We start from the raw sequence: 19,552 nt of genomic DNA, 5'->3' as shown, positions 1-19,552 counted from the left end.
AACTTCCTGGAGTTTCCATGGCAGTCTGTATTAAAAACAATCAGTTTTTCTGTGTAGAATTTCTCCCATAGATGACTTCTTTAACCCAAAGCAGCTTTTAATTGGAGACGAGGGGTAAAGAAGAGAAGCAGATGTATTATCAGATGACTTCGGGTTGTTTTTTTTTTCTTATGTGTTAAGAAAAGAATCTGATGTTCCAAGATGACTTCGGTTTTGTGTTTTTTTGCTTATGTGATAAGAAAAGGATCTAATGTTCCAAGACTGAGTCTTCAGTTATTGATAACAGTTATTTTATGGGTCGTCTTTTTCCTTACTATTAGACTCTAATTGGTTTGGGAGAGTAGAGCCTAACTCTCCGCCTTTTGTTAAACGCAGAAGGACGAGACTTCCCATAAGGTCACTAAGCCAGCTCTTCTTCCGTGTGGACCTGGGCTCATGGCCTCTGGGCGCTTCTGGCTGACATATCTCAGAAGGAGTGTTCCAGGCAGCACTGTGGGGGGGACTCTTTCAACTGGCAACAAACTCCAAGGTATGCCTGTCCTATTGACGCAAAAGAAAGTGATCAAATACTTCTCTGGTTTTTAAATAGCATAAAATTCAAGTCCCTGATGGGCAAACAAAGGTTTCACGTCGGCATTATCTGCAAACAACTTCTGAATGGAGACAGGCTTTTCTTTGCCCACGTGAGCATGACCCTCTGATACTGAAAGTGGTACAAAAAAGAGTCTGGAACTGAGTTTGTTTTGAGAGTGATTTGTTAGGTGGGGGTGTTGGTTTTTAAAAACAATGTGGAATCCTTGGGCGTGATCATTTTTGGGGCCAGATGTTCACTTCAGCATGGCTCTGTGTTCTCCTCGGGCTATATGAGACGAAAACTCATACCGATCATGGCTTCGGTACCCACACATGTTACACTCAAAAGGATCACGAAAGCCGTGGCAACCCATGTGAATGGTGAACATCACATAATCCAGAAAGAGGACTCGACAGTGGTCACAGCGATACACATCCATCATCTCCCCTTCTTTGTTGATCACTTTGATGGAGTCTCGTGGGCAGATGGGCGGGGGCTTGAGGAGTTCATAAGAGCGGGGTACCTCTTTCAGAAGTGGGATGCCATTGCGGGCCCGCGGAGGGACCAGGTGATTTTGCTGGTAGATGTGATTCTGGCGTTCTTCATGGTTGCTGTCAGTGTCTGTGGAGTCGTGGCCACTGTTATTGGGGGAGGGGCCTCTTTCGGAAGGCAGGCTCTTCTCTGGCAGGTGGATGTGCTTCTTGTCCAGGTCCTGGACGGCGCCATTCGGCATCTCGGCCCGGGTGAGGGCTATGGGGTACATGCTGCTGATAACCGGAACCATCTCCGAGGTGGGAGCAGGCGGCGTCTGGACCAAGGGGCGCAGGGCCTCAGCACCGAGATAGCTGATGGCATTATTGATGGCTTGGTCCATCATCCGGGTTTGTATGATCTCACTCTCTTTCTCGTACATGTAGCTGGGGTTATAGTTGACATCAAAGCAGTGGCGCTTCTCACCTAGAACAAGTAAAGATAATGAGTTACAAAAAGAGAAACACAAAGGCAGAGCCATTATAAGATGGTTTTCCAGAGTCCTTGAAAAGAGGGAAAGGGCATGTCGCCTGCAGGTACACCCAGTCCATGCAGAATGGTTCCATACGGTGCTAAAGTCGCAGGGGACAGTGGTTGGAAGCACACGTTAGGGCAATGCACATAAATTAGGTTAGCAAGCAAAGGGGTGTCAGAGATGTCATTATGTTGAAACTACAACGTGAGTTGTTTCCATTGCTCTTGTCAGAGGGAAACTCTGGAGGAAACGAAGCGAGAGAACCGAGGACAAGGTGCAGTGGGGGCTTCTTATGCAGGGCACGGGGGCATCTGCACTTCTGCACATGAACTACTAAGACCAGTCAACCCCCCAACTTCTATTTTGCTTGTTATTTTTTTCTGGTGACACTTTAGGGAGTGTGTGTGTGGGGGAGGTGGATGTATTGCCAAAAGCGGGGATGATCTATGGCTGGCCTGCAGCTTTTAAAATAGCTACCGGGGTAGAAATAATAGCACCAGAAACTCCCCACTCCCTCTATTTGCCACTCCCCAAACACACCAGTCACCAGGCAGACTGAGATGTCAGTAAAAGAGCTTCAAATGTAGAAAGTTTTAGAAAAGCTTTCTTGATGAAAGATCGTGATCTTTGTCCCTTTTATAAAGCGTGTGATTCTTTTGCTTAAAAAAAGGTATCACTGATACATATTTAGGACCCATCTCACACTTAACTGAAAAAATTAGTGATCATTAGGACTATCTCACACTTAACTGAAAAAATTATCTGTGGTCACCCTTTCCTATTTCTCATGTCAAACTGCTGAGAGATTTTGAAAACAGTGTAGCCACCTTTAGGGCGTGTGGGTGTTGTGTGTTAGAAAACCAAGGTGCTCTGGCCACAGGAAAGGCAGGAGCGGGCCTAGAGCGGTGGCAGATGTGCTCAGCGGTGAGTGGCTGGTAGAAGGGAGAGAAAGCGGGAAAGATGTGTCAAGAGCTGGAAGTGGGCCTAAAATGTGATGCTTTTGCATTCTGTAGACGGGCTCTGGCAAGATTTGCAGAACCATATCCTCCCTTCTGTAACATTTCCTGGACATGCTGTGGTTCCAAATTTGTCACCACCAGACAGCAAAGGGTTCAACAATGAAAAAAAACAATATAAGAAAACAAAAGGATTGGAAGAACAAGTTCCTTTTCTTGAGGTCTTTCCAACCTATTAGGAGAGAAATAAGATCTGTATATATGGAACTGGAGAAAAACAAATGTTAAAAGTGGTGAAGGCCTTTGATTTTATTCTAAATGCCATGTTTGAAGCATTTAAGCAGGAGAGTACTGTGTCTTCTGTGAAAAGAATGATAAGGCAAGGTGGATTGGTACAAACCAGTTACTTAAGTGTTAAGTGAATGCCAACATTCAGGGAGGGAAATCATTCTTGGAAAACCTAAGTTTTGAGATGAGTCTTGAAATGGGAGGATTTTGATTTTTTCAGAGAGGTAGATGGGACACCTTCATTGAGGAAGAAGCATGAATGAAGGTAGAAAAGTGGGCCTACAGCAGGGAAAACGGGAAGTCTGGGTATAGCTAAGATCAGACGTATAAAATAAAGTGTTTCTCAAGCTTCACTTATTCCCTCACATTTTGCAATATTCACACCCCAGGGTGGTGTGGTAGTTGACAGCATGAACGCTGGAGTCACATGGACTGGATTTGATGCTGGCTCATCAGTTACTAGTTGCATGACCTTGGGCAAGTTGCTTAACCTCTTTGGCTCCAAGTCCTCTTGTACAATGGGGATAATAATCATATCTACCTCACAGACTCCCTGATAAGCTCTTAGAACCGTACCTGACACATAGAAAAAACTTGGTAAACATCAGGGTTTTTTGTTTTGTTTGAATTGGTTTAATTTCTTTCTTTTGTTAAAATCAATCTTTTTTTTTTTTTTTTTTTTTTTTTTAAGAAAATATGTCATTAACATATGGAAAACCAGAATCACTTGCCACAAAAAGAAGGTAACTATGAAAAATAAAGACAATGAAACTAGGAGTAATTGATTCTATTTTGATCAGACTCTACTGTGAGTACTTGAAACAAAGATCTACCCTGTCTTTGTTCAAAACAGAGATCACCAAGAGTGTTCAACAAGTAGCATCAAAATAAATTTCAGCCGAAACCGGTTTGGCTCAATGGATAGAGCGTCGGCTTGGGGACTGAAGGGACCCGGGTTTGATTCCGGTCAAGGGCATGTACCTTGGTTACGGGCATATCCCCAGTGGGGGGTGTGCAAGAGGCAGCTGATCGATGACTCTCTCTCATCGATGTTTCTAGCTCTCTATCTCTCTCCCTTCCTCTCTGTACAAAAAAACAATAAAATATATTAAAAAATTTTTTCAATCTTTCTTCTTGATATAATCAGGGAGATTGAAAGAGAACTAAAAAGAAAATAAATTTCTTGCCATGTGAATGAAGGTTTTTAAAAGGCCTGTGGGCCTCCTGGCACTTTGTATCCCACATTTTGGAAGATAGTGAAGAGAGATAACACATAGTGGGACCACATGATGGCCATTCTGAATGGTCAACCATAAGGCTTGGATTTGAATAAACAGCAAACCACATCAAGCCCTTGAGCAAGGCAAGCTTGTGACAGAAATGTTGTTTTCAGGCTATTAATGTAACAGCAATGTAGGATGAACCAAACAGAGAGAACTGAGCCAGAAAGACCAGCTGAAAGATTTAATGTAATCAAATGGATTTGTCCTGCATGCCCACTACCTTAACGCCAACCTGATAGATTCTAGACAAATACCTGAGAGAAAAAATATGCAAAGAAAAACATCCCACCTTGGCAACTCAACAAAAAGCAACAGAAAAGCAGACATTTGCTTTCTTATTTTCAGCTTCCAGATCAGATGTATCTTTGATCAAGGCTGTTTGGAAGAATGAGACTAGTAACAGGAAAGCCAGCTAAGGTCACAATTGTTCATTCTCCGGAGAGTAACAGAGAACTGATGAACTTTGGTTTCTTGGCTTTTTCAAGGTTATTGATGATTTTCCAGTGTGGCTAGCTCACTCAACTCCCCATACCAGGGGTCCCTGAGAATCTTTTTATCTTTCCTCCCAACAGAGAGGACCCATAAAGTTTCTAGGGTGGGGCAGGTACAGCCCAAACTCTGTTTTTATCCTTTCTCCCAAGAGCTGGCTTTACTTCATTAGGCCTACAACTTCACATCTATACCTCCTGTAGCACATGCCCGAGAACAGCTGAGTGCTAAAGCTGTAAGAGGCAAAACATTAAGAGGAAAATGAACCCCTGGATGAGTGGAAATAGGTGACTGAGCTCTGCGGTTAACGCACACATTGTTCATTATGAAGAGGATGGGAGAGCCTCAGATCTTCACGTGCATGCACCATGCAATCATCAGATCCCCTCATCTCTGGGTTACGGTAACTTGAGTCGTGCAGATGATTATCAGTCACCTGTAGACTCGATGACTCAATGTGTATGAAACTCAGAAGGGGTAAGCTACAGTAATTGAAAAGCCAATAGCTCACGTTTCTTTAGTAACACACTCATAAAAAGGGTTGGTCAGACCACAACAGTATAACTGCTCCCAACCTGCACGGAGCCTCTAGTCTAGCTTCTAGTCAAAATCATACCACACCTTCGAATGACTAATGATACCAGCTTCAGGCTGAATTAGAGGTTTTGCTTCCAATGAAAATACAAATGGCAACAGCAAGTCATAAGTTTAGAAACCAAGACTGCTTAGTAGGGCCATTCCTTACCTGTGATTCTTAAAAAAAAAAAAAATATATATATATATATATATATATATATTGATTTCAGAGAGGAAAGGAGGAGAGAGAGATGGAAACATCAATAATGAGAATCATTGATCAGTTGCCTCCTGCACACCCTCTAATGGGAATTAAGCCTGCCCTTGAACAGAACTGAATCTAGAACTCTTCAGTCCACAGGCCAATGCTCTATCCACTGAACCAAAACAGCTAGGACATGTAATTCTTTTTTTTTCCTTTTTTTAATATTTAAAAAAATATATTTTATTGATTTTTTACAGAAAGGAAGGGAGAGGGCTAGAGAGTTAGAAACATCAACCAGCTGCCTCCTGCACACCTTCTACTGGGGATGTGCCTGCAATTAAAGAACGTCCCCTTGACCGGAATCGAATCTGGGACCTCTTGGTCCGCAGGACGACACTCCATCCACTGAGCCAAACCAGCCAGGGCGGGCCTGCAATTCTTTTTAAAGGTGTTGATCCCTAATATTTAGGCTTTGGTAACACTACTAAGCAACCACCTGCCCTGAATTGCTGAAATGTGGCCAGGACATATGGTTGTTAGTTTCTAAGTGCCAACTTCAAAGAACAGAATCACAGCCTAAAGCTAGAAGGAACCCTCACTGAGCATGTAGATTCCATCCTCTGTCTTTGGAGTCAAGGGACAAGACCCACCACCCTAATCTGTTTACTTCCAGTCTTTATAATTCACAGTACCCAATACTGTGCCTTATATGTAATACTAGTAAGAATAGCTACTATTTATTGAGCCTCTACAATATACCCAGTGCTGTCCTAGGTACAATACTTGGCATATTGCTTCATTTTACCTAAGATGAATTATCATCTCTTAAACAGATGAAGAGCCTAAAGTGCAATCAGGTTGATTAACTTGTGGAGGTTGCTCAGTTGGTAAATGGAGAACCAAGATGCAACCCCAATATGTGTTTCAGCGTAACTGCTGTTTCCTGGTAACTACCTTGCCCAAGGTGGCACAATCCCAGCACTGGCAGTGACTTTAGGGAAAAGCTACTGTGCTTTGTTCCCTAAGGACCAGCACCATGCATTCAAGATATCTATGAGGCAGAATTGTGATGTCCGCAAGGTGTTCAATGGAGTATCTGGCATGTGTAAGAACTAAATAAATGATAGATCTATCATCATCATCATCATCATCATCATCATATCATTTTAGGAGCTTTGAGGAATACACACATAATTGCAATCCATAGGAGATGCAGCATTTACACAGTTTCTTACAAATCAATATTCTTGATACTATGTGGTGAAACCAAGTATAGAGTAGCCAAGAGAGTGAAGACAGACCACTTCTCAAACATGCCACACATAACATGACACAAATACCAATCTATTCTTTTCTTTAAATTTTTCTTGTGCCCCGTTCAGTTTGGCTCAGTGGATAGAGCTTCGGCCTGTGGACTCAAGGGTCCCAGGTTTGATTCTGGCCAAGGGCCTGTACCTTTGTTGCGGGTACATACCCAGTGGGGAGAGTGCGGGAGGCAGCTGATTGATGTTTCTCTCTCATTGATGTTTCTCTCTCTATCCCTCTCCCTTCCTCTCAGTAAAAAATCAATAAAATATATTAAATTTTTTTTCTTGTAATGGAAGCTGGTGATAGTGATGGTAGTGGAGACAGACATATATATAACAAAAAGCAGCCTGTTAACTGTGCCTTGAGTGCAGAGGGAGAGAGCTGAGAGAGAGCTCAGGAGGGCAGAGGAATGTAGACCATGTGTACCTTTAAGGGCAGATGTGAGGGTGGGCACTTCAGACAGAGCATGGGGAGAACATTACATGGAAGTGGAAAAGTACAGAAGTGTGAGTGCATTGTGGCTGGATGAAGGGAGTAGTTGGCTGAAGGAATAATATTAGAAAAGGTAAACTGGAGACAAAGTGTGGGAGATTCAGACTGCCTGCACTGTTGGGATTTTATTCCAATGGGGCGCCATTGAAAGTTTTTTTTGTTTTTTTTTTTGTCTTGTTTTGTTTTTGCAGAGGAGGAAATGATTTGGACATTATAAAAATAACACCATTCCAATATCACCATCATCATGATGGGTAATGTGAAATAATCAGATTTGCTTTGTTTTAAGTTTCTTCAAGTCACTTGAATGTATTGCTGTGACCTTCATATAATTTTCCATGTGAATTATCACTTACTGGAAGCATATATATATATATATATAAAAAAAAGGTAGGTAAGTAGGGAAAATGGAATATCTGATGATGATTATGGCTCTAATCTCAATCTAAATAAGACTAAAGTGACTAACACTCCTCGCAGGAGGAGGGAAGCAGAGGGGAGCCACAGAATAAGCAGGGAGAGAGAACAGAGAGCTGTGGGGGTGGCAGTGAGGAAAACTGAGCTGTAGAACACATTTTTTTTTTTTTATGCTGTAGAAGCCTTGTTCTCTGTGAAGGGCTACTTGGACGCTGTCTGTCCTGACGGAATCACCAGCAGGAGATAACTTCTTTTCTCAAGAAAACACACAATGGCGGAGGATGAAGAGGGTAAAGGGGCCACAAATGTGGTGATGGAAATAGAAATGATGTATCACAGAACTATAAACTTGGACCAACGTCACCCCAATACATTTAACTTAATAATAAAAAAATGAAAACACACCTTGAAGCAGAATGACTGCCCTTTTTCAGAGCTTTTCTTCCACGAGCTTCAGTGTCTAAACCCATCCCTGTCCACAGATCCCGTGTCCCACACATGACATGCACTGCTCTGGGTGCTCCTCAGACTGCAATACTTTCAAGCTCTAGGTTCTGGCCCTGCTCAGTCACCTACTAGCCCTGTCTCTTTATCTCTCTGACCCCTTTCCCCAAAAGAACTTCGCTGGGTGGTTCCTAATATCCCTTCAAGATCTAAAATGCTATGACTTTTTAATACATATAGGAGCATGGATTCCAGCCTTTTGGGAAAGGGTGGGAGAAGTTACTTTGTGCTTTTAGAGACAGATATTAAAACTGCTCCTGTCACTCTGCTAACCAAAGCGGACAATTTCTCTTTAGTTACTTCACAGGGAGAATTGATGGTGTTTGTTGAAGTGTCAAAACCTCACTCATGTTTACTGCAGGTGAGTGAGATCTTTTTCATGTTCATTTAGACATGAAAACTTCCTTTAATAAAGTAATGCATAAAATAAAATAAGAAGATGCTATGGTCTGAATACCATATCTGTTTTTGGAAAAAGAATGAAAATCAGAAAAAGCAATATGCAGAAATGTCATCATTTCCCTCCTCCCCCCAGGAAAGAAATCTGGTCTCTATTTTGAGCCAAGTATTTGAAGATGGTCTAGTTAGAAGTATAGTCCAACAAGTTTATAATAGGAGAAAAAGATTCAGAGAAAGGACAACCCCTAAAAGGGTTGGGCACTAAAAGTAAAGTCTTCTTGACTTTTGAAAAGAACTAAGAATAATTATTTTGATGATGGAAGACACTGATTTCTAATGAATGCATGTCAATTTATTTCCCATTTTAGAGATAGTGATATAAAATTTATTGCATTATTACGGAAAAATGATTTTATTTTTCTCCTATTTTGACAATGTAATTGCACTCTTACTCTTCAATAGAGTCGTGTTTTTTGTATTGTTTTGTTTTGTTTTTTGTGTGTTTCTAAATGCATTTAAACTTAATCCAATAGGTTCCTCTTCCTCAGTTCAATTTTAATGGATGAGAAATGTTACCTCTGGTAATTATCTCTAGCTTGCTGGGAAAGTATCAGGCTGACCTAATTATATAATTTCACCCTTACCCTCATAGTTCAAGAGGGCAGGAAAGCCAAGGTATGTCTGAGTGCTGTGCAACTGTCAGCAAGGATTAAAGGGAGTGACTCATTCTTCCTTCACACTTTACCCACTGCTATTTCCCTGGCAGCTGATCTTTTCAGAAAACGGAGAGGAAATATAGGAGAGAGAAGAGAGGAGAGAAGAGGGGAGGAGGGAAACTTTAGCCCCATATATTTTACATCACTTGATATTACACTGTCATAATGTTCCTTTTCCTGCTGCCCTTGATATTTTCTATCAAAAAGATTGATTCAGTTAAATGACTAAAAAGGTTATAAAAATATCTCTAAAAGATTCAGGATATAAACTAATACTAGAAGATTAGAATAATATTTAGGAACAAGAATATCACATGTGGGGCAGGAGCTTTATAACCATCTCATGGTGAATGAATGGACAAGAAAGTGAATTAACGAGCAGTGATTCCTAAGTCAAATATATGACTGTTGAGCTAACACAGTTGTTTTATAGAATATCAGGTTCATCTTATTAAAAATACTCCTAAAATATATAATATAGTTCCTAACATAAACACCATACCTATACAATCTTGAGAAAAGAGTTATCTAAAGTCATTCATAAGGGCTTGATAAACACAAAGGGTATTCATAATTGCTACCTTTTCTAACTCATCTCACAGACTTGTCGAATGATAGAGCTGGGAGGGGCCTTTCTGATCACTTCATCACCTATTCGGTCTCCTCATTTCACAGTTGAGTAAACAGGCCCAGAAAGGTTACGTGATTTGTCTCAACACACAGTTAAGAAATGACTGAGCTAGAATCAGAACCTGGGTCTTTTGGCTTCTAATCCAGGGTTCTTCCTACTGCACTATACCACAATTTACCAAAAAAACTTCCCCCAGTTATTTGGGGACCCTGAAGCTCTGCAGTTATTACACCTCAGTGCAAATCAAGAGTTAACACTACGGGGTTTCCTGATTCCACAAAGAGAGAATGTGATGGGTTCAGAAGATGAAAGAAATCAAGCTACAAGATCAGCATCTCTCATGAGTGTGGAAATGGAGGCATGGAAATCCTCTGGTCACAATGGTAACAAACAAATGGAACATCAATCCCTGATGCAATGAGTGAAATGGCATGGACCTGGACATATGAAACGTGGGTTTCTGTTGGTTTGTTTGTGTTAATCCTCACCCAAGATATTTTTCAATTGATTTCAAGAGAGAGTGGAAATGAGGGGGAGAGAGAAACATCTATGTGAGAGAGACACATCGATTGGTTGTCTCACACACAAGCCCCAACCAGGGGCAGGGTTTGAAACTACAACCAAAGTACATGCCTTGACTGAAATTGAACCAGTGACTCTTCAATCTGAGGGCTGATGCTCTAGCCACTGAGCAAAACTGACCAGGGTGAAACGTGTTTTTAATCCATGAAAATACCAAAGCAACTTTTATTATATTAGGTAGGACTGCAGCTCAACAGTAGGTGTAGTTATAAGAACTAGATATCTTCTCTCTTATTTTAGTTCTCTTAGACCAAAATGTATTGATCATAACTGAATTTAAATTAAGGCACTTTAAATTTTTTTCTTGCCCATTTCCCCCCATGAACCTCCCCACATCAGCTAGAGTCAAAACTTTCCCCAAATTAAATTATGCTCATGTTATAGCATAACAATCAAAGCTTTTTTTCTGTACTACAGTCAGAACTTCTTCAAAGCTCAAGAGAGATATGAGCAATGTCTTAAAATAATATCTTGGCATCACAGTTGGTCCACTGTGCCATATGAAAGTCACTGACTTCTTTCAGCAAAGAGAAGGAAGATGGTAAGGAGGAAGAGGGTCTCTCTGAGCTAAAATGCAAAAACTATAGTCTGACAAGATTTATTCTTAAAGTGACTAAAAGGGTATAAATACTTTTCAGCTAAACAAAATAAGTAAGAATAAATATCAATGGGTTCTTTCATTACATCTTTATAATTCACATAAAATGTCAGCCTGTAAGAAATTATCTAGACCAGAATAAATTAACCAGATTTAAAAAACAGATAGGCACTTAATATCTGTAAAAGCTATCGAAAAGAATAAACACAAAAGAACTGTAATAAGAAATCAACAGCAACAGCAGCTTTGGGAAAATAGACTGACAGATTTCTAAAATATCACTGGCATTGAGGGAGGTCTATTTTCATGTGATAACTATTTTTGTTCAATAGCACTTTCAATTTATAGCAAAACTGATACATTTAATTCAGCTGTCTGCTTCACAAATATAAATCTATTTTAAATATCATGGTCATGTTTATGTAAGCATCTGGGAGAGTTCAGCAAAATATCTCTGCCCTTCAGCAGTCCTAATACTTTAATGGACATAATTATTTCTTAGTCATCTCCTTAAGTTGTATTTTTTGACAATGTGAAAACCAATGGCATAAAATTAACTCCAGTCAGATAAATGACTAAATTAAATCTTATTATTTAAATCTATGTTTTCCCAAACTCTTTCTCTTAAAGCCAATTATGAATCAAATTCAAGAAAGTATGGCAATACATTTTAGAGCATGAAAAAAAGTTTGAGCATGATAACGGAACCAACTTGTAAAATATAATTACAAAAGATTACAAAAATGTTATCTTGAACATCTTACTTGCACAAACTCATGCAACATATGTCATTCAGAATAAAGAGGAAGGAACAGCATTTTAAACACCAGCTCCATTTAGGAAATTGGATACCAAATACTCCCATCTTCAGTTGTGAAGATTCTTTAGTTAAGATATTTTATTCTATTTGCTCTAGTTCTCAAAATGAATCACAAAGAATAAACGCGAACAATGGAAAACCAATAACCTTATTTTAACTGAAATTAAGTTAGGAAGGGCCAGTGTAAGAAGCATCCTATGATATCTTATTCAAACTATCTGCTAACAACAGCAGGAAAAGGGGTTGCATTCTTACCAATGAATTTCTGAGGCATTGAGCTTTTTCGTTTTGCCACATTGCTTGCTAATCTGTCCAGAACCAGGGCTCTTTCACTTCCCATCTCTGCCTTGATGTGTCTTGCCTCCGTACTTGCTGGTTTGGGAAAATGTAAAAAGAAGAGGGGGGAAAATTGGTAAATGGGGAAGAACAACAAATAAACTGGAAGAAAAAATGTCAGATATCTGGTACATAATCTTTTGTTACCGGTTATTACTGCTCAGATTCTTGCCTGGGAGACCTGCTGTGGTCAGGGAAGACAGCAACAGGGCACATTCAAATCTTGCAGTCCTTATGTTGAGATGGAAAAGCCCAGCCCATCCCCAAACAGTACCTTCATTAGCAAGAGGAAGTATTAAATAAACAGAATGGACGTGGTTGGTTGCAAAAAGATAGAGAGATCTGGTAACCTCCGATCAGCCTTCTTTCTGATTCTGAGTAACTGCGTGTGACACCTGCAGACTGATATAATTCTTCTTAACAACTTCGAGGGGGGAAAAAGTATGGTGCCCCAGATTTACTGCTCTGTTTATGTTAATAGCACTTTTGAAAATAGATACTCTTACCCAGACAGCAAGAAATCTACTCAGTGATTTGTGTATTGAAATTCTGAGTGTTTTTTTTTTCTTTCTTTCTTTCTTTTCTCCCCCCTCCTCCCCCCCAGCATGCTTCTTTCAGTTCCTATCTTTTAAAATTCTATTTCTCTGGGCTCTGCATTATCTGTTTCATATGTTCTTCACATTAAAAAATGGTCTCAGTTAAAATTTCCCTGAGCAACACTTCTGTCTTGAAATTAAAGAGCAATTTGTATAATGCGTCTTTATTACATTTCTAATGAAAAATGTGAGTAAAAATTGCCTAAGAAAGTGATCTAATTGTTAATCCACAAACAGGCCTTCCAGTGGTGTAGGCCTGTGGTTCCCAGATGTGCCGCTGGTTAAGAGCATGGAAGACACACCTATGCCCAGGCCCCACTTTCAGATCAATTAAATCAGGATCTCTGGTGTAAGGGCCTAGGCAACAGATTTGTGAAGGTCTCCAAATTATTTTGAAATGCAGCCAGAATTGAGAACCACCAGAAGAACATCTAGTCCACTGAGCAGTTAGTGGGACTAAAGAAGGATAGTTTACCCTTATTCAGCAGGCAGTCCCCTAGAAGAGTTCATGCTTAAAGTTCAGAGATACAAGTTGCTCTAAATACAGAGCTTTCAACTTTAACACACGATGCTAACCCAAGCTAGAGACCAGCACACTTTTTTTGTAAAGGGCCAGATAGTAAATACAATATTTTAAACTTTAATGGGACATATATTGTCTGTGTTCCATAGTCTTTGTGGTTTTTAAACTCAACCCACTGCCCTTTAAAAATGTAAAAACCTCAACACAAGGGCTGCTGGCTACCTTTGGTCTGAAGGTCACCGTTCGCTCACTCCTGCCTTAAGCAAATACATTGTGATACTAAAAACGTTTCTCTCTGTTTCATTGTAAGCATTTCAGGAGCTCCTAATGAAAATGAAGGATCCATACATTTCTAATGTCTTTAAGGAAAAAGAATTGGTTTTAGTTACATGATGAGAGTAAAAAGCAAGTGATGATTGCAGAATAGATCCATCTCCCCACCCGCACCCTCCCCCCAATTATATACATAGACTTAGGAATTGACAGTGCTTGTTTTGAAGTTGAGGAGTTTGTTGTGTGAAGAGTTTTTAATATATGGAAATAATGTCACCAATTCTATGATCTCTCAGTGCCCCAAATGGACATGCCCAGAGAGAACACTGGCCACCTCTGCAGGAAATGAGACAAAGAAAGGCTTCCAGGGCAAGACTATCAAGCATGGTCAGGGCAAAAGAATGAAAACTAAAAGAGAAAAAGAGAAGTCAAAGTATTAAATATTTTTTATTTTTTTATTTGCATGTTTTTTATTTTTTTTAATAAACAAAACACTACACCGATCATTACACAATAATTGTAATAAACTCGGGATTTTAAAAAATCAGAAATAAAATGAAATCTGGCTCTAGAAATGATTAAGATGATAATCATCATCATACTTACTATACTTTGTGAGTTTCTTTTAAAAAATGATTCTAGGTTCTAAAGAAATAAACCCCACCCTCCGGTTTAATCTCTTAACAATACTATTTGTGTAATGTAAGGTCAGAGTAAGAGGCTTGCAGCTTTGGGGCTAGTGGTGCAGTACTGCAGCTCTGACTGACAGCCACTGTAAACAACTGGCACTTCAGTGACAGGACCCTGCTACTGAGTGAAGTGTATCAAATTCTGTCCAGCACAGGAATAAGTTGAAATGACCAAACAGGAAACTATTATATATATATGATTTCCTTTCACACAAACCACCACCAGATGTGGTAGTACCCGGCTCCCCAGAGCAGAGAGATGAAAGACAAAGGCCTGGAATTTGAAAGAAGCTCCTGAGGCTGTTAGAAGGAGGCTTTTCCTCAGAAGCATTGAGAGGCAGTTTGTGCTTTGACTTTCTGATTTGAGCACCTTTGAGAGGATTAAATCCCCACACCCTGTATTTATTATAAACAAGATTTAAAGTGAAATCAGAATGAAGAACAGTACTTTGGGAATTTTTACCTTTATCCCCATTTGCCACTATTCTTATTAGTCTCTTCAGTCACTACTCGAATGGCCCTGTCATGACCCAGAGGTATGGCCGTTTAGTCCCAGGACTTTCCCCAGGCATTCTGCTGCCAGTCTAGTTTTCTCTCTTATCTCTCAGTAGCCACCGTCTACATTTTGCAAAAGTCACTATCAGTTACCACAGCAGTTGTCTGAGGACACGTACTCAATATCCTCTATATATTTGGGAGGATGCCGAAGTGGGGATACATTGACCTAAATAATGTAATTAGGGCATGTCACTAAATGGCAGCCCTCCGAGATAACATCACCTTTTCATCCCTGGTTACTCACCAAGCTTGTCTTGACAGTTATTTCTAGATAAATTTTACCCCATAAATCAGTGACCAAATGAGTCACATTTAAAACACAAAATTCTGGAGGTTATGGATAGACAGATAATTTGAGGCATAGGTGGAGACTTTCCCGTTTCCATACTTCTGGTTAGATTGAAAGAAATCCTCTGAAACTAAACCAGAGGGCTTCATCCACCCACACTCTCACTCAAAATATCAACTCCATGAGTCCAACTCTCACTGTATGTGTGAATACACTCTAAAGATTACGTTAATCTTTATTGAATTAACTACTTTCTAATTGGCAAGTTAGGCAAAGGCTAACCTTTCAATTGAATATACTGCACTCTCATTTTCTTTCCCAAACTGCCTTGCCATTCTTGGCCAGCTGCTGTGCAACACCACTAAGTGAGTGCCTTTTAAAACACAAAGAAATGCTTTGGATTTGGACAATATTTTGTGTATTACGAAGAGTGTAGTTAATACACAAAAAAGAAAGGAAAAGAAGACTATTGGCTTTTGGTCCTCTGCTTCAACTTTAAGACCCAACTGTCTACTTATACAAACAGTCTAGACTTGTTATCTTGCTGCATCATGTCTCAGAAATGTAAGTGGAGGGAAACGAGTTTGGCAAGATAGTAAGGGAACAAGATAATGGGCTTAAATGATGAAAAAGGAAATCCGTTCCTGGGTGGTGTTTGGCAGTTTAATGTTGCAAAGGTAGGTGTGGGGATATGGGATTGTGGCAAGGAACTACTTGCACACTTGGCTCATGAGAGAGCACAAGAGTAGAACTGTAATTCTGGATCAATTCCCCTTTATGTCACTTGTCTAGTACATAGTAAATACACAATTTTCATTAGAAAAATGATTTTAAAGACATGCTGAAAACAATAAATAATGAAATGAATATATATATATTATTGATTTTATACAGAGAGGAAGAGAGAGGGATAGAGAGTTAGAAACATTGATGAGAGATGAACATCGATCGGCTGCCTCTTGCACACCCCTGCAACCAAGGTACATGCCCTTGACCGGAGTCGAACCCGGGACCTTTCAGTCCACAGTCCGACGCTCTACCACTGAGCCAAACCGGTTTCGGTGAATATGAAGTCTTAATTACAGAATAGATTACTACTTTTATTTCTGTGCAAGTCTGAAATAGTTTGTCTGGTTTTTGCTAACTGTTCCCATGATGCCATTTCTCTCTGAGAGTGTCTGCAGATTTAAGTATGTAATTTGTTGTACTTTTGTTTTTGTTCAAAATCCTTCATTATATCTTGAAGTGTTAAATAGAGCTCAAGTAATAGGCATGCTTTCTGCCTCTTCTATGGTGTCAGTAGCTAATGGAGAGTGGAACAAAGGGGTGTTATTGTGCAATCAGAATTGTCTAACAAGAGATTGCTATCAAAGACCAAGGCAGGTTCTAACAAAAATGTTACATAAAATTACTGCCATTTTTAACAAGCAGAATGAATATTACCTGTAAGATAGTATCAATTAATATATATATATATATATATATATATATATATATATATATATATGTGTGTGTATATATATACACACACACACACACACACACATATATATATTATTGACTTTTCACAGAGAGGAAGGAAGAGGGACAGACAGAAACATCGATGAGAGAGAAACATCAGCTGCATCCTGCACACTCTCCACTTGGGATGTGTCCGCAACCAAGGTACATGCCCTTGACCGGAATTGAACCTGGGACCTTTGAGTCCACAGGCCGATGCTCTATCCACTGAGTCAAACTGGTTAGAATAGATAGTATCAATTTTAAAAAATATATTTTTATTGATTCAGAGATGAAAAGACAGAGAGAGAGAGACATCAATGATGAGAGAGAATCTTTGGCTGCCTCCTGCACACCCCCCACTGGGGATCGGGCCCACAATCCAGGCATGTGTCCTCACCAGAATCGAACCATGATCTCCTGGTTCATAGGTTGATGCTTGACACTGACCCATGCCAGCCAGGCGATAGTATCAATTTTTAAGCAAAATAATCAATTAGAAAAATGGACTTTTAAAACGTTTTAAAATTTTTCTTTGGTCTGTTACTTGACAAGTTTATTCATAAACTCTCATGCTTCTATTAGCACAAGTGAAAGAATGAAAATAAAGATAAAAGGTTTTGACTACTAGATTCTAAAATAAATATAATTATCTAATTACTTTTAAAAATCTTCTAATTGCTAGAACTTGTCATACAAAAATGTGTCCTGGTCCAAGAATGCATAATTTGTGTGAAATGAGGCTCAATGAATCTCTATATAAACTGTTAGTTCCTATCTGGAATAAGGATCAAACTAATGAGAAAATGAAATCTGTGGGCTTCCCTGTTCATTCTTCTTTTCATATACACTGCATTAAGACAGCAGAATCGGAGTATCTTGATCATGCCACTTGTGACATCTGGTGAAGAAATGTGGACTTAAGTACAATATCACACATATCTCTGTAAGACCTCTGTATTATGTCAGTAAATAAGTGCCCATTCCCTTGTTGGATTTTCTTTACAAATAGCTCTGGCACAGAGCCTGACACAGAGAGAATACAACAAATGCTACCAGAATAAGAGAAAAATGATCATTAAGGTCAGAAGTCCTGTTGTTCAAGGCGGCTTTCTTTTGCAGACTAGACTGCAGGCCAAAGCCTTTTTATCGCTCTGCTTCCCTAAGGGTCTGCTTCCTGATGAGGCAGGCTGATGCCAAGGCTTGGCTCTCACACTAGGCTCTTCAATTTACAACAAGCACTTGATGAGTAAGTGCCGCATCCACAGTAGCTATGGAGCATCATCACATTAAAAGCTAGGAATGAAGAGGTAAGGTATGCCATTGGTGATACCCTAATCATCAGGCTCAGGATGGAACACTATGTCAACACTGGGATTCCCAATTTTAAGAAGGAAACCATATAGACTTTAATGATTGCCACTGCTTTCTATATGGTTTCCTTCTTAAAATTTTTGGACTTCAGGAAAAATCATGGGAACTATTTGAAATAGAAGAGAGAATAATATATTGACTGATATGAAGTATTTATTATACTTGATTAAACTGTGGCTTTATACATTCTGTAATCTGAAATCACCATTACAACATATTTGTTTTATTTAAATCAAAACTTGCTGACTTAGTTAACCCTTTATTTTTTATTTTTTGCTGAGACTTAAAGTATGCTGCACGCATCCATTAAACCACCCTATGAAATGCAAATTAACCTCTGTATTTTAGCATTTCCTGAATCACCTTTTTCCACTAAAGATAACTAAAATACTTCTCTTAATAATTCCTAATTTGAAATTCCTAAAAAAAGATTATGGATGGGAAGTAAAGTGGTAACCTAATTTCAAAATCAATAATTTTGAGCTTATTGTTCATAGAGGGTAGGATACTGATTTTCCCCCTATTCCAGAGAATCAAGACACACATGTATACATTTGTATTTGTGTTACTATATTTCTTTTGCTAATCAGATCTACCCAATAAAAGAGTAACATGCTAATTCATTTTACCTTCGTGATGCCACCAGCCAATCAAGAGTGAGTATGCAAATTAACCCAACAAAGATGGTGGGTTAATTTGCATACACAGGTGCCAAGGCCCTGGAGCTTGAGTTTGAAGACGTAGGATTAGATGTTCTCTTTAATTTTTCTAGCTTTAAATATTATGCTTTATTTGGAATATGATAGATTTTCATAATTTGGGGATTTCTTACAGTAAGAGCTTTGTCTATAGTATGAAGTATAAAACTACAAGTAAAGATGCCTAGGTATTGCCTGACTAACCTTAAGAATGTTGCTTAAGATGTCAAAACAGACGTTTTGGAAAGGTTTCTTTTAAAGAGAGTAAATATTTCTCTTTAGAAATAAAGAGGAAATCCATCTCCTTGATAAAGCCAAAGATGCCATCAGGATAAAAAGCAGAAGTAGAATTCAGTTGGCCAGCTCCGAACACCATAAAATAGGCTTTATCTATAACAAAAGTTCCTCTCTCTCAAAACAGGTGCAATTAAACTCATGATTTCCTGAGTTTCACATTATTTCTATCATCTTTTTGTAATCTTTCCTGAGTTTCACATTATTTCTATCATCTTTTTGTAATCTTTCTGCTTTAGTATGTTTAAACTATTCAACTGCAACTATTACTGTCAAACATCAAATCTCATGAGGATTAGTTCCTAAGCAAGTACTTCAAGTGACCAAATAAAAGTGCCAGACAACCCAAGATACAGAACCAGGATGATGGTCAGTGGGATAGGACAAAGGACAGCTGCAGAGATGCAACACAAAAAAGTTTCAGGCTGTTTCGACTGAAGAATGAAAATCAAATAAAACCACAATTTATACATGGAAAGAATTTAATGTTTCAACCAATCACCACGGGGCATAAAATTCAAAACACTGGCTACAATGTAAATAGAGAAGTATTTGACGTTGGAGCCTTGTGCAAAGAA

At 39.2% G+C, this 19,552-nt stretch overlaps 1 protein-coding gene across 4 annotated transcripts in view; it reads right to left on the bottom strand.

Annotated features, from left to right (window-relative positions):
- Nucleotides 1-209: 209 nt before the first annotated feature.
- The window catches only part of IKZF3 (IKAROS family zinc finger 3), a 68,350-nt gene continuing 49,007 nt past the window's right edge, over nucleotides 210-19,552 (bottom strand). For 2 of the 4 annotated variants that reach the window (XM_036407662.2, XM_036407661.2), the window contains exons 7-8: nucleotides 12,100-12,216; nucleotides 210-1,531 (exon numbers count right to left, since the gene is read on the bottom strand). In XM_036407662.2, the coding sequence (XP_036263555.1) occupies nucleotides 828-1,531; nucleotides 12,100-12,216 (821 nt within the window). In that variant the 3' untranslated portion in view covers nucleotides 210-827. Of the gene's footprint in view, nucleotides 1,532-12,099; nucleotides 12,217-12,327; nucleotides 12,621-19,552 lie in introns of those variants that run through there. The other 2 variants (XM_036407664.2, XM_036407663.2) reach the window with 2 other exon arrangements.

This window comes from Pipistrellus kuhlii, unplaced genomic scaffold (assembly GCF_014108245.1).
Source record: "Pipistrellus kuhlii isolate mPipKuh1 unplaced genomic scaffold, mPipKuh1.p scaffold_m20_p_37, whole genome shotgun sequence".
In the NCBI taxonomy this organism is placed as follows: Eukaryota; Metazoa; Chordata; class Mammalia; order Chiroptera; family Vespertilionidae; genus Pipistrellus; species Pipistrellus kuhlii.
Note: the sequence above shows the minus strand (reverse complement) of the source record. Positions and strands in the feature narration are given on the sequence as shown.